Here is a 16,422-nt window from a genome sequence, read left to right on the forward strand (position 1 = left end):
CCAGTCCTCCTTGCTCCATTTACGTTTGAGCCTGTGCTCAGGTTAAAGCAAGGATTTACCCAGGAATGCCCAGCATTGCTGCATGGGCCTCCAACTCCACTTCAGACCCCAAATCTTTACCCAACAGACACTCTACAATTAGATCAGTGAACACTACAACCTTCTTTGTGCCAGTAATACCCCCGCCCCCCCCCAGCACCATTTATTAAGGGATGCTGTCTGTACTTATCCATGTTAAGGGGACAAGCAGCTAGTGTGGCAAGGTCAATACCATCCCAGAGACCAAAACTGCCCCAGTGGTCTCCTTGACTAGCCTAGAGCCCACTATAGCCCCCAAGGTGAAACCAGCTACACTTTTGGATTGACACTTGCTACCACTATTTCTGCTACTGTTAGGGGCACTAGGGGTAGAAGTGGTAGTAGTGGTGGTGGTAGTAGTAGGCTTGGTGTTCTTTTTAGGACAGGTGTTGTCACCTGCTCTATGGCCTTTCCATCTATAAATGTAGCACAAAGGTATCTTGAGGGAAGATGACTTAGACCTACCTTTTGTGGGCCTGATAAAGACTCTTTCTTTATGTTTGTCGCCACCCTTGTCCTCATTCTTGGCAAAATCCTTCTTCTTCTGGTCACCCCCTGTGGGAGCTTTCCTATCAACCCTAGTGTGAACCCATTTGTCTGACTTATTTCCCAATTCTTGGGGACAGGTCACCAGGTAATGATGCAGCTGATCAGAAATGCATTTTCTACAAATTTTCTAAAAATGTGCTTCCTTAAAATAAGATTGTAAAAGCTCTGATAATCTCTTACTTTGCTTCCACTCAACCAGCCTTTCAGAGGTTTAAAAGAGCAATCAACACAATCTACCCAATCCTGGGCAGACTCCTTTTTAGTCTCCTGCAACTTGATTCTATATTGTTCTGTGGTTAGCACACACCCATCTAAGAGTGCATTCTTTAAAGCCCAATAGTCATCTGCATCTTCTTCCCTGACAGTGAAGAGTTTGTCTCTGCCTCTGTCAGAGAAGGAGAGACACAAGTCACTCCCCTGCACCTGCAGGCACCAACTCCAACGACGACCAGATGCGTGGATCTCCTCTCCTCTGGAACTGCATGGATCCTGCATCACAGGTGGTTGTCTGGAGTGATCCCCTTGCTCCTCTCTGCAAGCTGTCCAACTTGGGAGACACTAAGCCTTAGCCTCTCCTTGCAGGACAGTACCCCTGTGCACCGCGACTCATGCAGCTACCAAGGCCTGTTTGCTCCTGCTTCAAAGGACCTTCAGGCTTTGTGTAGCCCTGGCCCTGAGCACTTCTTCCTGCCAAGCAGTCTCCTCTCTGCTGCTCCAGCAGCATGTGACTTGTACGGAAATGACTTCCTTGGCATGGTTACCCGCTGACTTTTTGACTTTTGTTGATGCTAGTTATCATTGAAAGTGTGCTGGAACCCTGCTAACCAGACGCCAGCACCAGTGTTCTTTCCCTAAACTGTACCTTTGTCCCACAATTGGCACAGCCCTGGCACACAGGTAAGTCCCATGTAAATGGTACCCCTGCTACCAAAGGCCATGATGCCAGGGAAGGTCTCTAAGGGCTGCAGCATGTATTATGCCACCCTGGGGACACCTTACTCAGCACAAGCAAACTGCCTCACAGCTTGTGTGTGCTGGTGGGGAGAATATGACTAAGTCGACATGGCACTCCCCTCAGAGTGCCATGTCCACCTCTCACTGCCTGTGGCATAGGTAAGTCACCCCTCTGGCAGGCCTTACAGCCCTAAGGCAGGGTGCACTATACCACAGGTGAGGGCCTAAGTGCATGAGCACTATGCCCCTACAGTGTCTAAGCAAAACGTTAGACATTGTATGTGCAGGGTAGCCATAAAGAGTATATGGTCTGGGAGTTTGTCAAACACGAATTCCACAGTTCCATAATGGCTACACTGAAATCTGGGAAGTTTGGTATCATACTTCTCAGCACAATAAATGCACACTGATGCCAGTGTGGGATTTGTTGCAAAATACACCCAGCGGACATCTTAGAGATGCTCCCATAATACCAGTCCAATTCCTAGTGCTAGGCTGACTAGTTTCTGCCAGCCTGCCACAACCAGACAAGTTTCTGGCCACATGGGGAGAGTGCCTTTGTCACTCTGTGGCCAGGAACAAAGTTTGTACTGGGTGGAGGTGCTTCTCACCTCCCCCTCCAGGAACTGTAACACCTGGCGGTGAGCCTCAAAGGCTCATGCCTTTTGTTACAGCATCCCAGGGCATCCCAGCTAGTGGAGATGCCCGCCCCTCCGTCCACAGCCCCCACTTTTGGCGGCAAAAAGGCTGGAGGAGATAATGAGGAAAACAAGGAGGAGCCACCCACCAGTCAGGACAGCCCCTAATGTGCCCTGAGCTGAGGTGACTCCTGCCTTTAGAAATCCTTCATCTTTAGATTGGAGGATTCCCCCAATAGGTATAGGGATGTGCCCCCCTCCCGCCCAGGGAGGAGGCACATAGAGGACGTAGCCACCCTCCAGGACAATAGCCATTGGCTACTGCCCCCAGACCTAAACACACCTCTAAATTTAGTATTTAGGGGCGACCCGGAAACCAGGAAATCAGATTCCTGCAACCTGAAGAAAGAAGGACTACTGACCTGAAAGCCCTGCAGAGACGACGGACACCCCAACTGACTTGGCCAATAGCCCTACCGGCCTGTCTCCAGACTCAAAGAAACTGCACAGCAACACATCCGCCAGGGACCAGCAGCCTCTGAGGACTCAGAGGACTGCCCTGAACGCGAAGGACCAAGAAACTCCAGTGAACAGCGGCACTGTTCAAAAACAGCAACAACTTTACAAATTTTTAGCAACTTCTAAAGAACTCTCTCTTCCCGCCGGAAGCGTGAGACTTCTCACTCTGCACCAGACACCCCCGGCTCGAGCTCCAGAGAACTAAACGCAGCGAGGACTCCTAGGCGACTGTGACAACGTGAGTAACCTAAGTCGACCCCCCTGCACCCTCACAGCGGCGCCTGCAGAGAGGATCCAGAGGCTCCCAATGACCGCAACTGCCTGGTAACAAGGAACCCGACGCCTGGACCAAGCACTGCACCTGCAGCCCCCAGGACCGAGAGGAACCACCTTCCAGTGCAGGAGTGACCAGCAGGCGGCCCTCTTCCAAGCCCAGTTGTTGTCTGGCTCGCAAAGCCCCCTGGTGCCCTGCCTGCATCACCTAATTGACCCCCGGGTCCTTCCATTGCTTTCAGTAGCAAACCCGACGCCTACTTTGCACACTGCACCCGTCCGCCCCTGTGCTGCTGAAGGTGTGTTTTGTGTCCCCCCCCAGTGCTGTACTAAACACCCCTGGTCTGCTCCCCGGGGATGCAGGTACTTAACTGCTAGCAGACTGGAACCGGAGGACCCCTGTTCTCCATAGGCGCCTACGTGTTTTGGGCCCCCCTTTGACCTCTGCACCTCACTGGCCCTGTGTTGCTGGTGCAGTGACTTTGGGGTTGCCTTGAACCCCTAACGGTGGGCTGCCTATGCCTAGAAGACTGACTGTGTAAGTCCTTTACATACATGGGAAACTTAACCAAACTTACCTCCCCCAGGAACTATTGATTTTTGCACTGTGTCCGCTTTTAAAACAGTTATTGCCATTTTAACGTAAACTGTGTGTACTACTGTTTTATATCAAAGTTCTATACTTACCTGTGTGAAGTACCTTGCATTTTATGTACTTACCTCAAATCTTGAATCTTGTGGTTCTGTAATAAATTAAGGAAATATATTTTTCTATATAAAAACTATTGACCTGGAGTTAAGTCTTTGAGTGTGTGTTCCTCATTTATTGCCTGTGTGTGTACAACAAATGCTTAACACTACTCTCTGATAAGCCTACTGCTCGACCACACTACCACAAAATAGAGCACTAGTATTATCTAATTTTGCCACTATCAGCCTCTAAGGGGAACCCTTGGACTATGTGCACACTATCTCTCAATTTGAAATGGTATATACAGAGCCAACTTCCTACAGGACTCCTCTTCAGGTGTGCTACCTGGGCCTCATTGCGACTTGCTGTGCCTGCTGCCAGTGGGTTGCTTGTGGAGGCTGCATCCTCTTCTGGTGATTCTCCCGACTGCTGAGGGTCACCCTGGACTCCCCTCCTTGGGTCACGTCCCCAGGACGTTGCTGGTCCTCAACAGCTCTGCATTACTTCCAGGGACTCCTCTGCAGCTCCTGGACCCCGCAGCTGGACTTCCTCCATCACCATCGACCTGGATCTTCAGCTACAGAAGGGTAGGCATTGGCTCCTGCCCCACCTGGACACTCCTGCGTGGAGTAGACTCGGTCCCCTTCTTTGGCAGGACCTCTTTACCTGGAATCCGCCCTTGGGTTCCACTGGTCCGGTCCTGCATCTGCAATCCCCAACAAATGCTTGTTCCAAAGAAGCTGCAGGCATCAGATCCTCTGGAGGAAGATGATGGATGAGCTTCAGCATGAGGCGAGGGAGAGTCCCTTGGTGACTTACCTTTGGACAAATGCTGTTGCTTAGAAATGTGGCATCACTTCTCCTGACGTTTTCTTCTAGATGACTGACAGCAACCTCATCCTGGGTCTCGACTTTTACTTGGCTCAATGATCATCTTGAGACCAGGACATGAATAATTTGTCCTCCGTTTCCGTAATGCCCTTGGCGTGCATGCTCCTGCAGGACTTACAGGATCTGGTGCGGTGTTTCAGCCTCAGGCACCAGAGGCAGGTGCCATGCTGGTTCATGATTGACTACTTACTGTCTATCACAGTACATGCAAAGTTTGGGAGTTGACATCCCTTTACTCCACCTAGAATGTTGTGGTTAAGATAAAAACATTGTGTGGAATTCCCTCATGAGAGCAAAGCATCAATGGTGTGTAAAAAGAGAACCCTAGTCAGGTATTTCATGGCTCAAGTGATGTCAGAATGGTTTTGTTTCTGGGCAGCGAGGTGGAGCACCTATCAGTATGGAGAGATACTGAAATGTTTCCAGACTCGGTCATCAGAAATGAATTTATCCAATAAAAATGAATAACAGTCAAGCCTCATACATTTGTCAGATAGAAAATGCAGCAGAAAAAACAAGGTGGTACTCAACAAGACCATTGATGAAGGGTGGCCAGAAACTTTTCAACTCCAATATTAGCCGAAAAACAATTTGTCTAAATGTAGCCACAGTCATTTTCTGCTCTCCTGAAAGATTTACCACCATTACAGAGAATCCTTTCACAGAGTCCCATCAATCCAACGGGTGAGAAACCGCTGGTAATATAAAGCAATTAGATTTACAATAAGAAATAATGACTGAGACCTGTAAGCTACTAGAAATACACGGGTGAGATGGTCAACTTAAAATAAGCAGCTTTTCCAAAGGCTAGTATAGAAACTAAGTAACATTTAAGAAGAGCTCAACCTTAACTCAAACACCACTAAACATTTATATTGCACAGTCTCAGATGACTGATAGGCTGTAGTCTAAAAACCAAAGGAAGAGATAAATGCACCAACGATAAAATACTGGCAGCTTGACATGTATAAGAAACTGACAACTTTAAGTCCATTTGAAAGGACCAACCTAAAAACAACATGTGCAACATACACTACACATTTGGAAAACAATCAGTTAACTACAGAGAACTCTGATCCAAAAAGGGTAAAACAATAATTAGCAGGATCAGCAGACAATATCCAGATGCAGTATCTGTGAGGTTAATTCACAGTAGCTCTCTCCTTTGCAGCACTTTGTCTGGTCTCCATTCGTAAAAATAAGTAAGAGATCAAGATAAGGGAGGCATGATGAAAGAAGCAAAAAATAACTTTCGAGCCAGTTACTGCAATTCAAACCAATAGAAATAAAATGCTAAATAAATATGGGTAAATATTGCATTCAAATGAATTTGTCCTGCATCAACTAAATTACTATGAAATATTGGCCCAGAAGACTGCATTTTTCCACTGCCATTCAGACTGACATAGTTGAATGACATGAGAACAGACCTTTTATGTAACAATATCATTCAAGGCACTGCACAGGTAAGGATCCAAAAAATGTCCACTCTTAATACATCAATAGCAATATAAAATCGTTTTAATGTGAGTTCAAGCATACATTTCTATTAGATTACCTTTCGGAATTCAAACTTTCTTGAGACGACATTGGACTTTCATCTGGATTGGTAGGAGTGGCATTTCCAACCACAGAAAGGAGAATTCTTTTCATAGTTCCATAGAAGAGCTGTATATCATTTAGTCTTTGAGGCAAGTCACATACTGAAATGCAAATATAAATACCAAATGAAATGTTATTAACAGCACCAGTTTCTAACTGTAGAAAATAAACAAGTCTTACCTGCAAGGTTTCCCCATAAAGAGGGTAAAAACCTTCTATTAGAAGTTTGCACTGAGCATCACACCAGGAGGATGGCCTTTCAAAAACTGTGCTTGTGCAGCGGCTTTGCCTGACACGCAAAGATAGCGGATGCTGCCTAAAAAGGTTGAGACGAAATTAGGGAAATCTTTTTCCTCCTTTTTCGCCCCATGCTACTAAGAGTCCAGAAAGGAGGCACTGTAGCCCTGGAGCCCAGTGAGTGCCTGAACTTTGACAATGGCATCTTGTGACGGCTTCTCATGCTCGCCCTGGTTGCCTCATAAGTCGGCCCTAAGCTGCAGCTGGCCAGGGGGAAGAAAGTGCAAGGCTTCCCCTGCAAAAGAAGTAGTGGTAAGCCCCAGTGTCTACTCTTTAGCCCGTGAAGAGCCTGGTGAAGCTGCAGGGTGTCTGGGTGAGTGAGGAGAAAAAATAGGTGAGCAGATGGATGAGAAGGTGGAATGATCCTGCGGATTATGCTGGCTCCTCTCCCCCTCACAAATATAAAAGAACATCCCAGATGCCAGCTGGTCAATGTGCGCATATACGTGCGGGCCGTCTGAAAAGGGTACACCACCCACTTTGGAGATACACTCTGACAAACACCATGCCATACACGCTGATGAAAAAACTCACTGTGTAGTGCGAGAGTCTGAGAAGGCCAACATCTGACTAGTTAGGCTAGGTAGATGACACCCCTGACCCCTTTGATAGGTCACTTCAGAGTGTGACCAACCCCCTTTTAGGGATACTTAAGGGCTCTCCCGAGGGTACGTCCTCAGATTAATCGAGCAAGACTCTAGAAGGAACTCTCTGCAAGACATCTTCTGCTCCTGGCCTCTGGAACTGCTGCTGGTCTGCTTTGTAACTGAAATAAGTCTGCTTCTGGTGGGAAGGCTCCCACTGCAACATTGTTTCTCCGGATCCTGCAAGAATTATGCAACATCCAAGGCTGTCCATACTCCAGGGTCAAAAGGACTCTGTTTGCACCTGGAAGCACGAAGGAATCTCCCTTGGCAAGAAGGAGTCACTCCCCTTCAACCACAGGCACCTCAAGACAACGTTGACCGGCTGGTGGCGTCTGCTGTTCCATGAACATAGAAAGGCTCTGCTTCACAGATGGTGAGTCAGTGGCTTCCTCTAGGTCCTGCTTGTCTTCTGACCAACTTGGGAGACAGTGGGCCCCTGCTCTTGCCACTGGACTGGAACCCCTGTGCACCACAGCTGCTGCACTTGCCAAGGCTTGGTGACTCTTCCTCTAGGAGATCTCCAGGTGTCAAGAAGCCCTGGCGCCACAGCACTCTGCAAGTTGAAGATCAGCCCCTGTCTTGCACCTCCTTCGACATGGGACTTTTTTTGTCATGCTGGTAAGGCCTCCTTGTGACTCCTTTTGTCCATCACCTGTGGGTCACTCCCTGGGGCTCCAACGACTTCTGCTGGCCTTCCTTAGCGCTGAGGGCCAGCCCTGACTCCCCCTCAAGGGTACAGTATCCCGGACCTTGCTGGTCCCCAAAACATAGCAAATACTTCTTCAGCTCCTGCTTGCATTTGCAAGTGCTTGTTGGTGGCCTGGCTGATCACTGACCATTCTGCAATCCGGCAACCGTTGAGGGACAGCTTGTCGGAGACTCCTGGGATCTTCTGCAGGTACTGGACCCCACAGCCTGACTTCTTCCACCGACTTGCAGGAACTTCACTTCCCGGGGTGAGCACTGCCACCTGCACCACTTGGGTACTTCCAAGGGTGCTGGACTCAGTCCTCTTGCTGAAAGTCCTCCCATCCAGAATCGGTCCCGGGGTTCCACCTACCTGATCCACGGTTCGTGAAAGCAGCTGGACAATCCAATGCATCTACTGACTTCAGAGAGAGTCCATTCTCCGCTCGCAATGGGTCCCCTGGTGAAGGTACTCTGTCTTCTGGGGTGTGGGCACTCTCCAACCTTCCTCTTGCAGGCTGGTTTCCTCAGGGTTCACTGGAAAGGGTCTGGAATCCCACAACCTCCAACCACAACTCTGTTAGCGACTGGGTCGGTAACTATCTTGCACCTAGCCGCTGGGAATACTTAACGTACCTACCTCTGGTGTTTTTAACTACCCCTAGCCAACTATCATATTTACCTTGGTTGGGTTCCCTATTTCACATTCCATTTTTTTGTTTATGGTTTGGCCCTCCCATAGGGCTTTATATTTTTATGCTATTTCTGGTGGTTATTTTGTGTGTGTGTGATGTGTTGGTGGTGTTGTTTTATATTCCTTGGATAAATTAATAAACTCTTCTGGAGTGCAACAAATCAATTGTTTGACAATTGCATGGGTTGTAGATTATATTTATATTGTGTGTATATATCTCCAAAGGGAGATTAACCAATGATAGTCTAATAGCAGTGCTGTATTGAAGTATCCTTTATTTTTGCAACACTTGTATGGTTCTTTCTAGTGAGTTACTGTCTGGCTACTGTGGTACTGCAAGTATATTCCTCCTGGAAAAGCTTCAGCTGCTCGCCTCAGCTACCCCTAGAGAGCTTTTCCTATCTGGACACACATTCACTATCACTAAGGGTTGCCTGGACTCAGTATAGGGTCCCACACCATGGGTCAACATCATAAACTGAGCCAGCCTCCTACAGGAACTGAGAAGTTTCACGAATTTTAACACAGCTAGAGTCATCTATGTTATAACCTGTCCATGTGGCCTTTGCTAAGTAGGCATGAAAAATCATCAAGTAAAGACTCTGATCAGGCAACATCAGAGTTATCTACGGTGTGGGAAACCAACAACTAAGATTTCTGTCCATTATATGGAAAAAAAGATACAGTTTCTGATTACAATTGGGTGGTCTTAGAACGTGTATCAGGAACATCAGACTGCGAGAAGATACTTTTAGAGCAATAACAAAGATGGGTGTTCAGACTTAAGAGTCATAATATGGGTCTGAACTACAACATAACACGGGGTATTTTTACTGGGTTCTGATTGTCTGCCTACAGGCTCTAGGATTCCTCAAGTACTGTAATGATATACAAATTTGTTATTTTTCAGCCACAAGAAAAAAAAATTCTAGAATTAACAGTAGTAGGCCATGTCCATGACATAACTAACTTATGTTGTCCTGAGACCACAAAGAATACGCCCCTTCAAAATCGGAAATCAAAAGTATTTTGGGTAAAAACTGAACAAGACTTGGGTGAGCGAGGCGTATCATGTTTAGGATTAAGCTTTTAGCTAAAATAATTAATCAATCAACATCTTGTTACTGGTACAATTGCCCGGTTAAACCATTTACAATACCATTGACAATAACGTAAATTAAGTCCAGAACTAAAATAAATGGAGCATTACAACCAAACACTGTCTATTAAAGGTGTAGTATACCTTGATATCTTTCCCTAGCCGAATAAAGTAACGCCATTTTCACAATATTCATAATTATATAAATAAGGCCCGAATTTAGATAAATGGAGCATGACAAACCATGCGTTTGCCTATCACGCTTGAAATACGCCTGTTTGACACTACTTATCTGAGTTAGCAGACTTTACAGCGAGACAGGTTGAACAAGGAAGTGGTCTCGTGTAAGAAAGCCATCTTGAATTAAGATGTGGTGTAGCCTTTAGGATAACTATACGTGGGAGCACTGATGTAGTCTTGCCAATGTGTATGACAGGAGGGATAGGAGTGGTGGGGTCTTGGGTGAGTTAAAAAATACCTGTCTTCTAGTAATTCCAATGATTTAGTAGATCTCTTGGAGGCAGTATGATTAAAAAAGGAGGCTGCGGAAGTGGGGGATGTAATGTACCTGACTTCCGAGTTTAAATGTTTCAGAGCCTTACCCCTAGTCTCCTCTTCAGGACCAAGGTGGACTTCCTGGTGTCACTCCTAGTTTGACTACCTTTAATGAAAGCAAGAACTGTAGGAAATAGCTAGGGCACTAGGGGATGGCTAAACCATATACTAAAAGAACAAATTACTTACCTTCGGTAACAAGGTATCTGGTAGAGACTATCTAGCTGCAGATTCCTTACCTTAGAATTCCCTGGCGTCAGCTTCGAATCCGGAGTTTTTTCTGAGCAGTACCCTGCGCGCGTGCCGTCGGACAGCGTCATTCGGATCCGTGTGCGTCAACCAGCTCCGCATGCATCGTCAGCGTCATTGGAGCTGTCTATGAGGTCACGGTTGTCTATATAGACGCCGTCTCGGCGCGCGTACGTCAGTTCTTTTCCACTACTTCCCACGCCAGAAGCGCAGAGTCATGGAAGAACCAACCAATACACATTTAACCTCTTTGACTGTTTGGAGTAAAAACCCTTTCATGCCTATAAGAAAGGCAAAAGTTGCCAAAATCAAAAATATACATATGTACACATAGAAACATATATACATATATATAAAACATATCCGGATGAGAAAAAATTTCCCGAGAGCGGGGAGGCTTGGGCGGGTGTAAGGAATCTGCAGCTAGAGACTTCTAGCTGCAGCTTCCTTACCTTAGAATAGATACCTAAGCTATAACCCATGGCGGTGGGTCTGAAGGAGATTTTTTTTTTTTTTTAATACTAGGAAGTCCTGCAAGACAAAACGGGCAAAATGCCCCTCTCTTCTCACCTGGCTTTCCAGGTAGTAGTGTTTCGCAAACGTGTGTAAGCCCACGTTGAGGCCTGACAGATGTCCACCACTGGTACGCCACGTGCTAACGCAGTGGTAGCAGCTTTCCCCCGAGTGGAATGAGGTCTCAAGCCCTCAGGAGGCTGCTTCTTCGCCAAAGCGTAGCAAATTTTTATACAGAGAACGACCCAGCGCGAAATGGATCGTTTCTGTACTGCCCGACCCTTCCTTGCACCAACGTACCCCACAAAGAGTTGGTCGTCCACCCGGAACTCTTTAGTGCGGTCAAGGTAGAACGATAACGCTCTTTTTGGGTCCAGTCGATGGAGACGCTCCTCTTCCTTAGAGGGATGCGGTGGTGCAAAGAAGGTGGGCAGGGTGATATTTTGGCCCAAATGGAAAGGGGTCACCACCTTGGGGAGGAAAGAGGCACGAGTTCTTAACACCACCTTGTCAGGATATATCATAAGATAAGGTGGCTTAGAAGATAAAGCCTGCAGCTCAGTCACTCTCCTGGCAGAGGTAATTGCCACCAAAAAGGCTGTCTTAATAGTGAGCAGCCGGAGAGGACAGTTATGCAAGGGCTCGAAAGGAGCACACATAAGGAAGGTAAGAACCAGATTAAGATCCCACTGGGGCATAACGAAAGGCACAGGCGGGAACAGATGTACAAGCCCATTCAAAAACCTCTGTACCATAGGTGATTTAAACAGAGATGGTTGAGCAGGCAACTGAAGAAAAGCCGATAAGGCTGCAAGATAGCCCTTGAAAGTCCCCAAGGAGGAACCCTGCTGGGCGAGAGACAAAATAAACAAAAGGAAGTTAGACAGAGAAGAAAGAGGATCAATAGACCTCTCTGAACAATAAGAAACAAAACGTTTCCAACGGCAGGCGTAGATCGACTTAGTAGAGGGATGCCTGGCTGCCAGAATGACATCACAGACCTCGGGAGGGAGGTCATAAACCATCAACTGTCGCCGCTCAATCTCCACGCATGAAGGCGCAGAGTTGACAGGTTCGAGTGGAGAACCTTCCCCTGCTGCTGCGACAGAAGATCCTCCCGAAGAGGCAGCCTGATTGGAGTACCGATGCTCATTTTGAGAAGCTCTGGATACCAAACTCTCCGTGCCCAATCCGGAGCCACAAGGATTACTTGGGCCCGGTCGTTCTTGATAACTCTGGGTAGAAGTGGTATAGGCAGAAAAGCGTACAGGAGGCCTGAACTCCACTCGCGACGAAAAGCTTCTCCTAGTGATAGCCCCATGGAAGATCCAACACGCAAAACTGCTGACATTGCGCGTTCTCTGCAGAGGCGAACAGATCTAACCAAGGCTCTCCCCACTGCTGAAAGAGTCCTTGCGCCACCTCCGGATGGAGACATCATTCGTGATCCTCTAAGCATTTTCGGCTGAGTTCGTCTGCTCTGGCGTTCAGAAAACCTGTTCCAGCCATGTCCAGAGGCGTAAAGCCTCTTGACAAAGGGTCCACGACCCCACACCGCCCTGCTTGTTGTAGTACCACACTGCGGTAGTGTTGTCCGTGAACACCTGCACCACCTTCCCGTTCACAACAGGAAGAAATGCTTTTAATGCTAGCCGGATCACCCGAAGCTCCAACGAGTTGATGTGGAGCCCGGATTCTGCCGGAGACCAGTGACCTCTGATCTCCACCTCCCCCAGATGTCCGCCCCATCCCAGAAGTGACGCATCTGTCACTACCGTTAGATCTGGTTGGGGAAGGGAGAGGGGTCTGCCCTTGACCCACTCACAGTTCACTAACCACCACTGCAGATCTTCCGCAGTCCTCTCCGAGATCTGAACCACGTCGGTAAGATTTCCCTGATGCTGTGCCCATTGGAACTTCAGGTCCCACTGCAGAGCCCTCATGCGCCATCTGGCATGCTTTCCCAACAGGATGCAGGAAGCCATGAGTCCCAGCAGCCTCAGAGTCTGTCTCACCGAGATCCAGGATAGAGGCCGAAACATCGGAATCATAACCTGAATATCCTGAACCCGCTGATCGGGCGGATAAGCCCAATACTGCACTGTGTCCAGAACAGCTCCGATGAAAGAGAGCTTCTGAGAGGGAGTCAGGTGTGATTTCGGCACATTTATAGTGAACCCCAGCGAATGCAAGAGGTCCGCCGTCGTCTGGAGGTGGGTGAAGAGAGCCTGGGGCGTAGGAGCCTTCAACAGCCAATCGTCCAGGGAGGGGAAGGCTGAAATCCCTGACCTGCGCAAATGAGCTGCCACCACCGCCATCACCTTTGTGAACACCAGAGGTGCACTGGTGAGACCGAAAGGAAGCACGGTAAACTGAAAGTGCTCGTGGCCCACCTTGAACCGCAGGTAACGCCTGTGGCTTGGCAGGATAGGAATATGGAAATAAGCATCCTGCAAATCCAATGCTACCATCCAGTCTCCTTGGTCTAGGGCAGACAAAACCTGAGCAAGAGTGAGCATCTTGATTTTCTCCTTCTTGAGGAAGAGATTGACCTCCCTTAAATCCAAAATAGGGCGAAGGCCTTTGTTCTTTTTGGGAATCAGAAAGTAGCGGGAATAACAACCACTGCCTACTTCTGATATCGGGACTCTATCTATGGCTCCCTTGGCCAAGAGAGCTGTAACTTCCTTGCGGAGCAAAGCCAGATGGTCCTTCATCAGCCATTCCTTTGTCGGAGGGATAGAAGGAGGAAAAGACTGGAAGGGAAGGGAGTAGCCCTTCCGTATGATCTGCAGGACCCACTTGTCCGTGGTGATGGAAAGCCAGTGAGGGAGATGAAAACGAAGCCTCCCTCCAACTGGACGGACATGATCCCGCAGAACCACACCAGGAGGGCTTGGGCGCAGTGGAGGGGGGCTGTGTGGCGGCCGACCTCTGGCCAGACCCTCTGGGTCTGATGGTACTACGACCACGTCCTCTTCCGGGATGCTGTGAAGCCTGAGGACGGTGGCTAAACTGTGGCTGGCGTGGTACCACGTCTCTCCCGAAGCCTCGGAAGGGGCGAAAGACAGACTGCTGTCGTGCCGGCGCTGAAAGGCCCAAGGATCTAGCCGTGGCTCGAGAATCATTGAACCTCTCAAGCGCAGAGTCTGCCTTTTCGCCAAAAAGGCAAGAGCCATCAAAGGGCATGTCCATCAAGCTGGACTGGACATCCCCTGAAAAACCAGAAGAACGTAGCCAGGCGTGGCGACGTAGGGCCACTGACGATGAAATCGCTCTGCCCAGCGAGTAGGTCGTGTCCAAGCCACACCGGATTGTAAACTTAGCTGCATCTCTCCCATCCTTTACAGCCTGGATGTGAGTGTCCCGTACGCCCTCCGGGACCTGGGGCAGCACTTGCGCCACCGTATCCCATAAAGTATGGGAATAACGGCCCAATAGACAAGAGATGTTTACAAACCTCAATGCCAGGCTGGAGGAAGAAAACATCTTCTTCCCAAGCTGATCCAGCCTCTTGGATTCCCTATCCGGGGGAGCGGAAGGGAAGGCACCACGGGAAGTAGAGGCTTGGACAACCAAGCTCTCAGGAGTGGGGTGCTGTGTCAGGAAACTAGGGTCGCTGGGAGCGAGTCTAAGGCGGCGGCCGACCGTCCTATTCACAGTAGCCCCTGTGCTGGTTTGGACCACGTACCCAGAAGGACGTCTGTAAGAGCCTCATTGAAGGGCAACAACGGCTCCGATGTTGACACCCCAGGCTGAAGCACTTCTGTCAGGATATTCGTCCTGACTGGCACCGTAGGCAAATCTAGGTACAGCCCGCTCAAAAACGAGACGCATGGCCTCGTAGAATTCCTTTATTTGAGCGGGGGTCGATCCGGTCCCTGGAAAAGGGGGAAGACGCGGAGTCGACCCTGGCGATGGCTCCGCAGAACCACGCGCGGAACGTCGACATTCCCTAGACACCTCGTCGGTCGACGGGCGTGGCCAAGACGAAGTCCGCTTGGACTTCTTCTTCTTCTTGTGCCTCTTACCTTCCGATGACCTTGAATGCGAGTAAGAGGACTTGGGGCTCGGGAGCGGTGCCGCGACCTCCTCCTACTGCGAGACCGTGACCTCCGCGGAGTCGCGCTGACCGAAGACGAATGTCGGGCCGCAAGAAGCTTAAGGGATCTCTCCCTCAAGGCCTTCGGCGCTATGGCCCGACAATCGGAGGGCGAGGTGGAACCGTGGTCCTTGTCCAAGTACCAAAGACAAACTCGGTGCGGATCCGTCCCCGACATGGTGCGATGACACGCACCACACGGCTTGAATCCTGTCTTTCTCGAAGACATGACTCCAAACAGCCCAAAAAGCGTCGACAAACCGTCGAAGCAGGGTAGCTCTTTCCAAAACTGCGCTTAACCGGCAAGGAGGGAAAAGAACTGACGTACGCGCGCCGAGATGGCATCTATATAGACAACTGTGACGTCATAGACGGCTCCAACGACGCACGCGGAGCTGGTCGACGCACGCGGATCCGAACAACGCCGTCCGACGGCGCGCAGAGTACTGCTCAGAAAAATCTCTGGATTCTAAGCTGACGCCAGGGAATTCTAAGGTAAGGAAGCTGCAGCTAGAAGTCTCTATCAGATTAGGGGAATGCGAAGTGAAGTTCCCCACCCAAGGGTATGGAGTAGTTAGAGAGGAGCTAGGAAAACTCGTAACCCCCAAGAGGTGAATACCTGGGTGACCCTCAGCGACCAGGAGAGCAGATGTAAGCCACTACCCACCCTTCTGTGGATGATGATCCGGGTTGACGATGGGAAAAAGAGGACCAGCTGTGGAGCCCAGGAGCTGCAGAGGAGTCCGTGGAGCAGTGAAAAGGATGCCCCATGTCGGTCGCCGGGTCGCAAATGGTCAGTGGTCAGGAGAACCACCAACAAGCCTTGGCAAATGCAAGAGGAGGCAAAAGAAGAGTTGCATGGCAGAAGAGGACCAGCAATGTCCAGGTGACCCGTCAATTAGAGGGGAATCCAAGCTGACCCTCAGCAGTCAGGAGAGCCAGCAGACATACCACTGGCAGAAAACAAAGTATGTTGCAGTGAGGCCGAATCAGCACACCTGGAGAGGAGTCCCACGTCACTGGAGCAGCAGAGATGAGACTGTCCTTGCAAGGATGAACTGCTGCCGGGGCTATTCCGAGCCTGAAGATCCCTTGGAGCAGGAGACAACAAGCCTTGATTGCTGCAAAAGTCGCAGTAATTCAGGGGTACTGTCCTGCAAGGAGAGGCAAGGGCTCACTGTCTCCCAAGTTGGACAGCGGGCAGAGAGGACCAAGGGGTCCACTGCAGACCACCAACTGTGATGCAGGATGCACGTAGTTCCACAGGAGAACAGATCCACACACCCAGACGTCGTTGCAGTAGGTGCCTGCAGATGTAGGGGAGTGACTTCTTCACTCCACTGGAGACTCCTTCTTGGTGCAGGATGAAGTCTTGCCGACAACA

The 16,422-nt window shown here is 49.3% G+C and overlaps 1 protein-coding gene across 2 annotated transcripts in view; it reads right to left on the bottom strand.

Moving 5' to 3' along the window:
* Positions 1–16,422, bottom strand: part of CEP192 (centrosomal protein 192) — a 1,702,116-nt gene that overhangs the window by 555,380 nt on the left and 1,130,314 nt on the right. For both annotated transcript variants that reach the window (XM_069219927.1, XM_069219928.1), the window contains one exon: positions 6,152–6,296. In XM_069219927.1, coding sequence (XP_069076028.1) covers positions 6,152–6,296 — 145 coding nt within the window. The remainder of the gene's footprint in view (positions 1–6,151; positions 6,297–16,422) is intronic.

This window comes from Pleurodeles waltl, chromosome 2_2 (assembly GCF_031143425.1).
Source record: "Pleurodeles waltl isolate 20211129_DDA chromosome 2_2, aPleWal1.hap1.20221129, whole genome shotgun sequence".
Lineage (NCBI taxonomy): Eukaryota > Metazoa > Chordata > Amphibia > Caudata > Salamandridae > Pleurodeles > Pleurodeles waltl.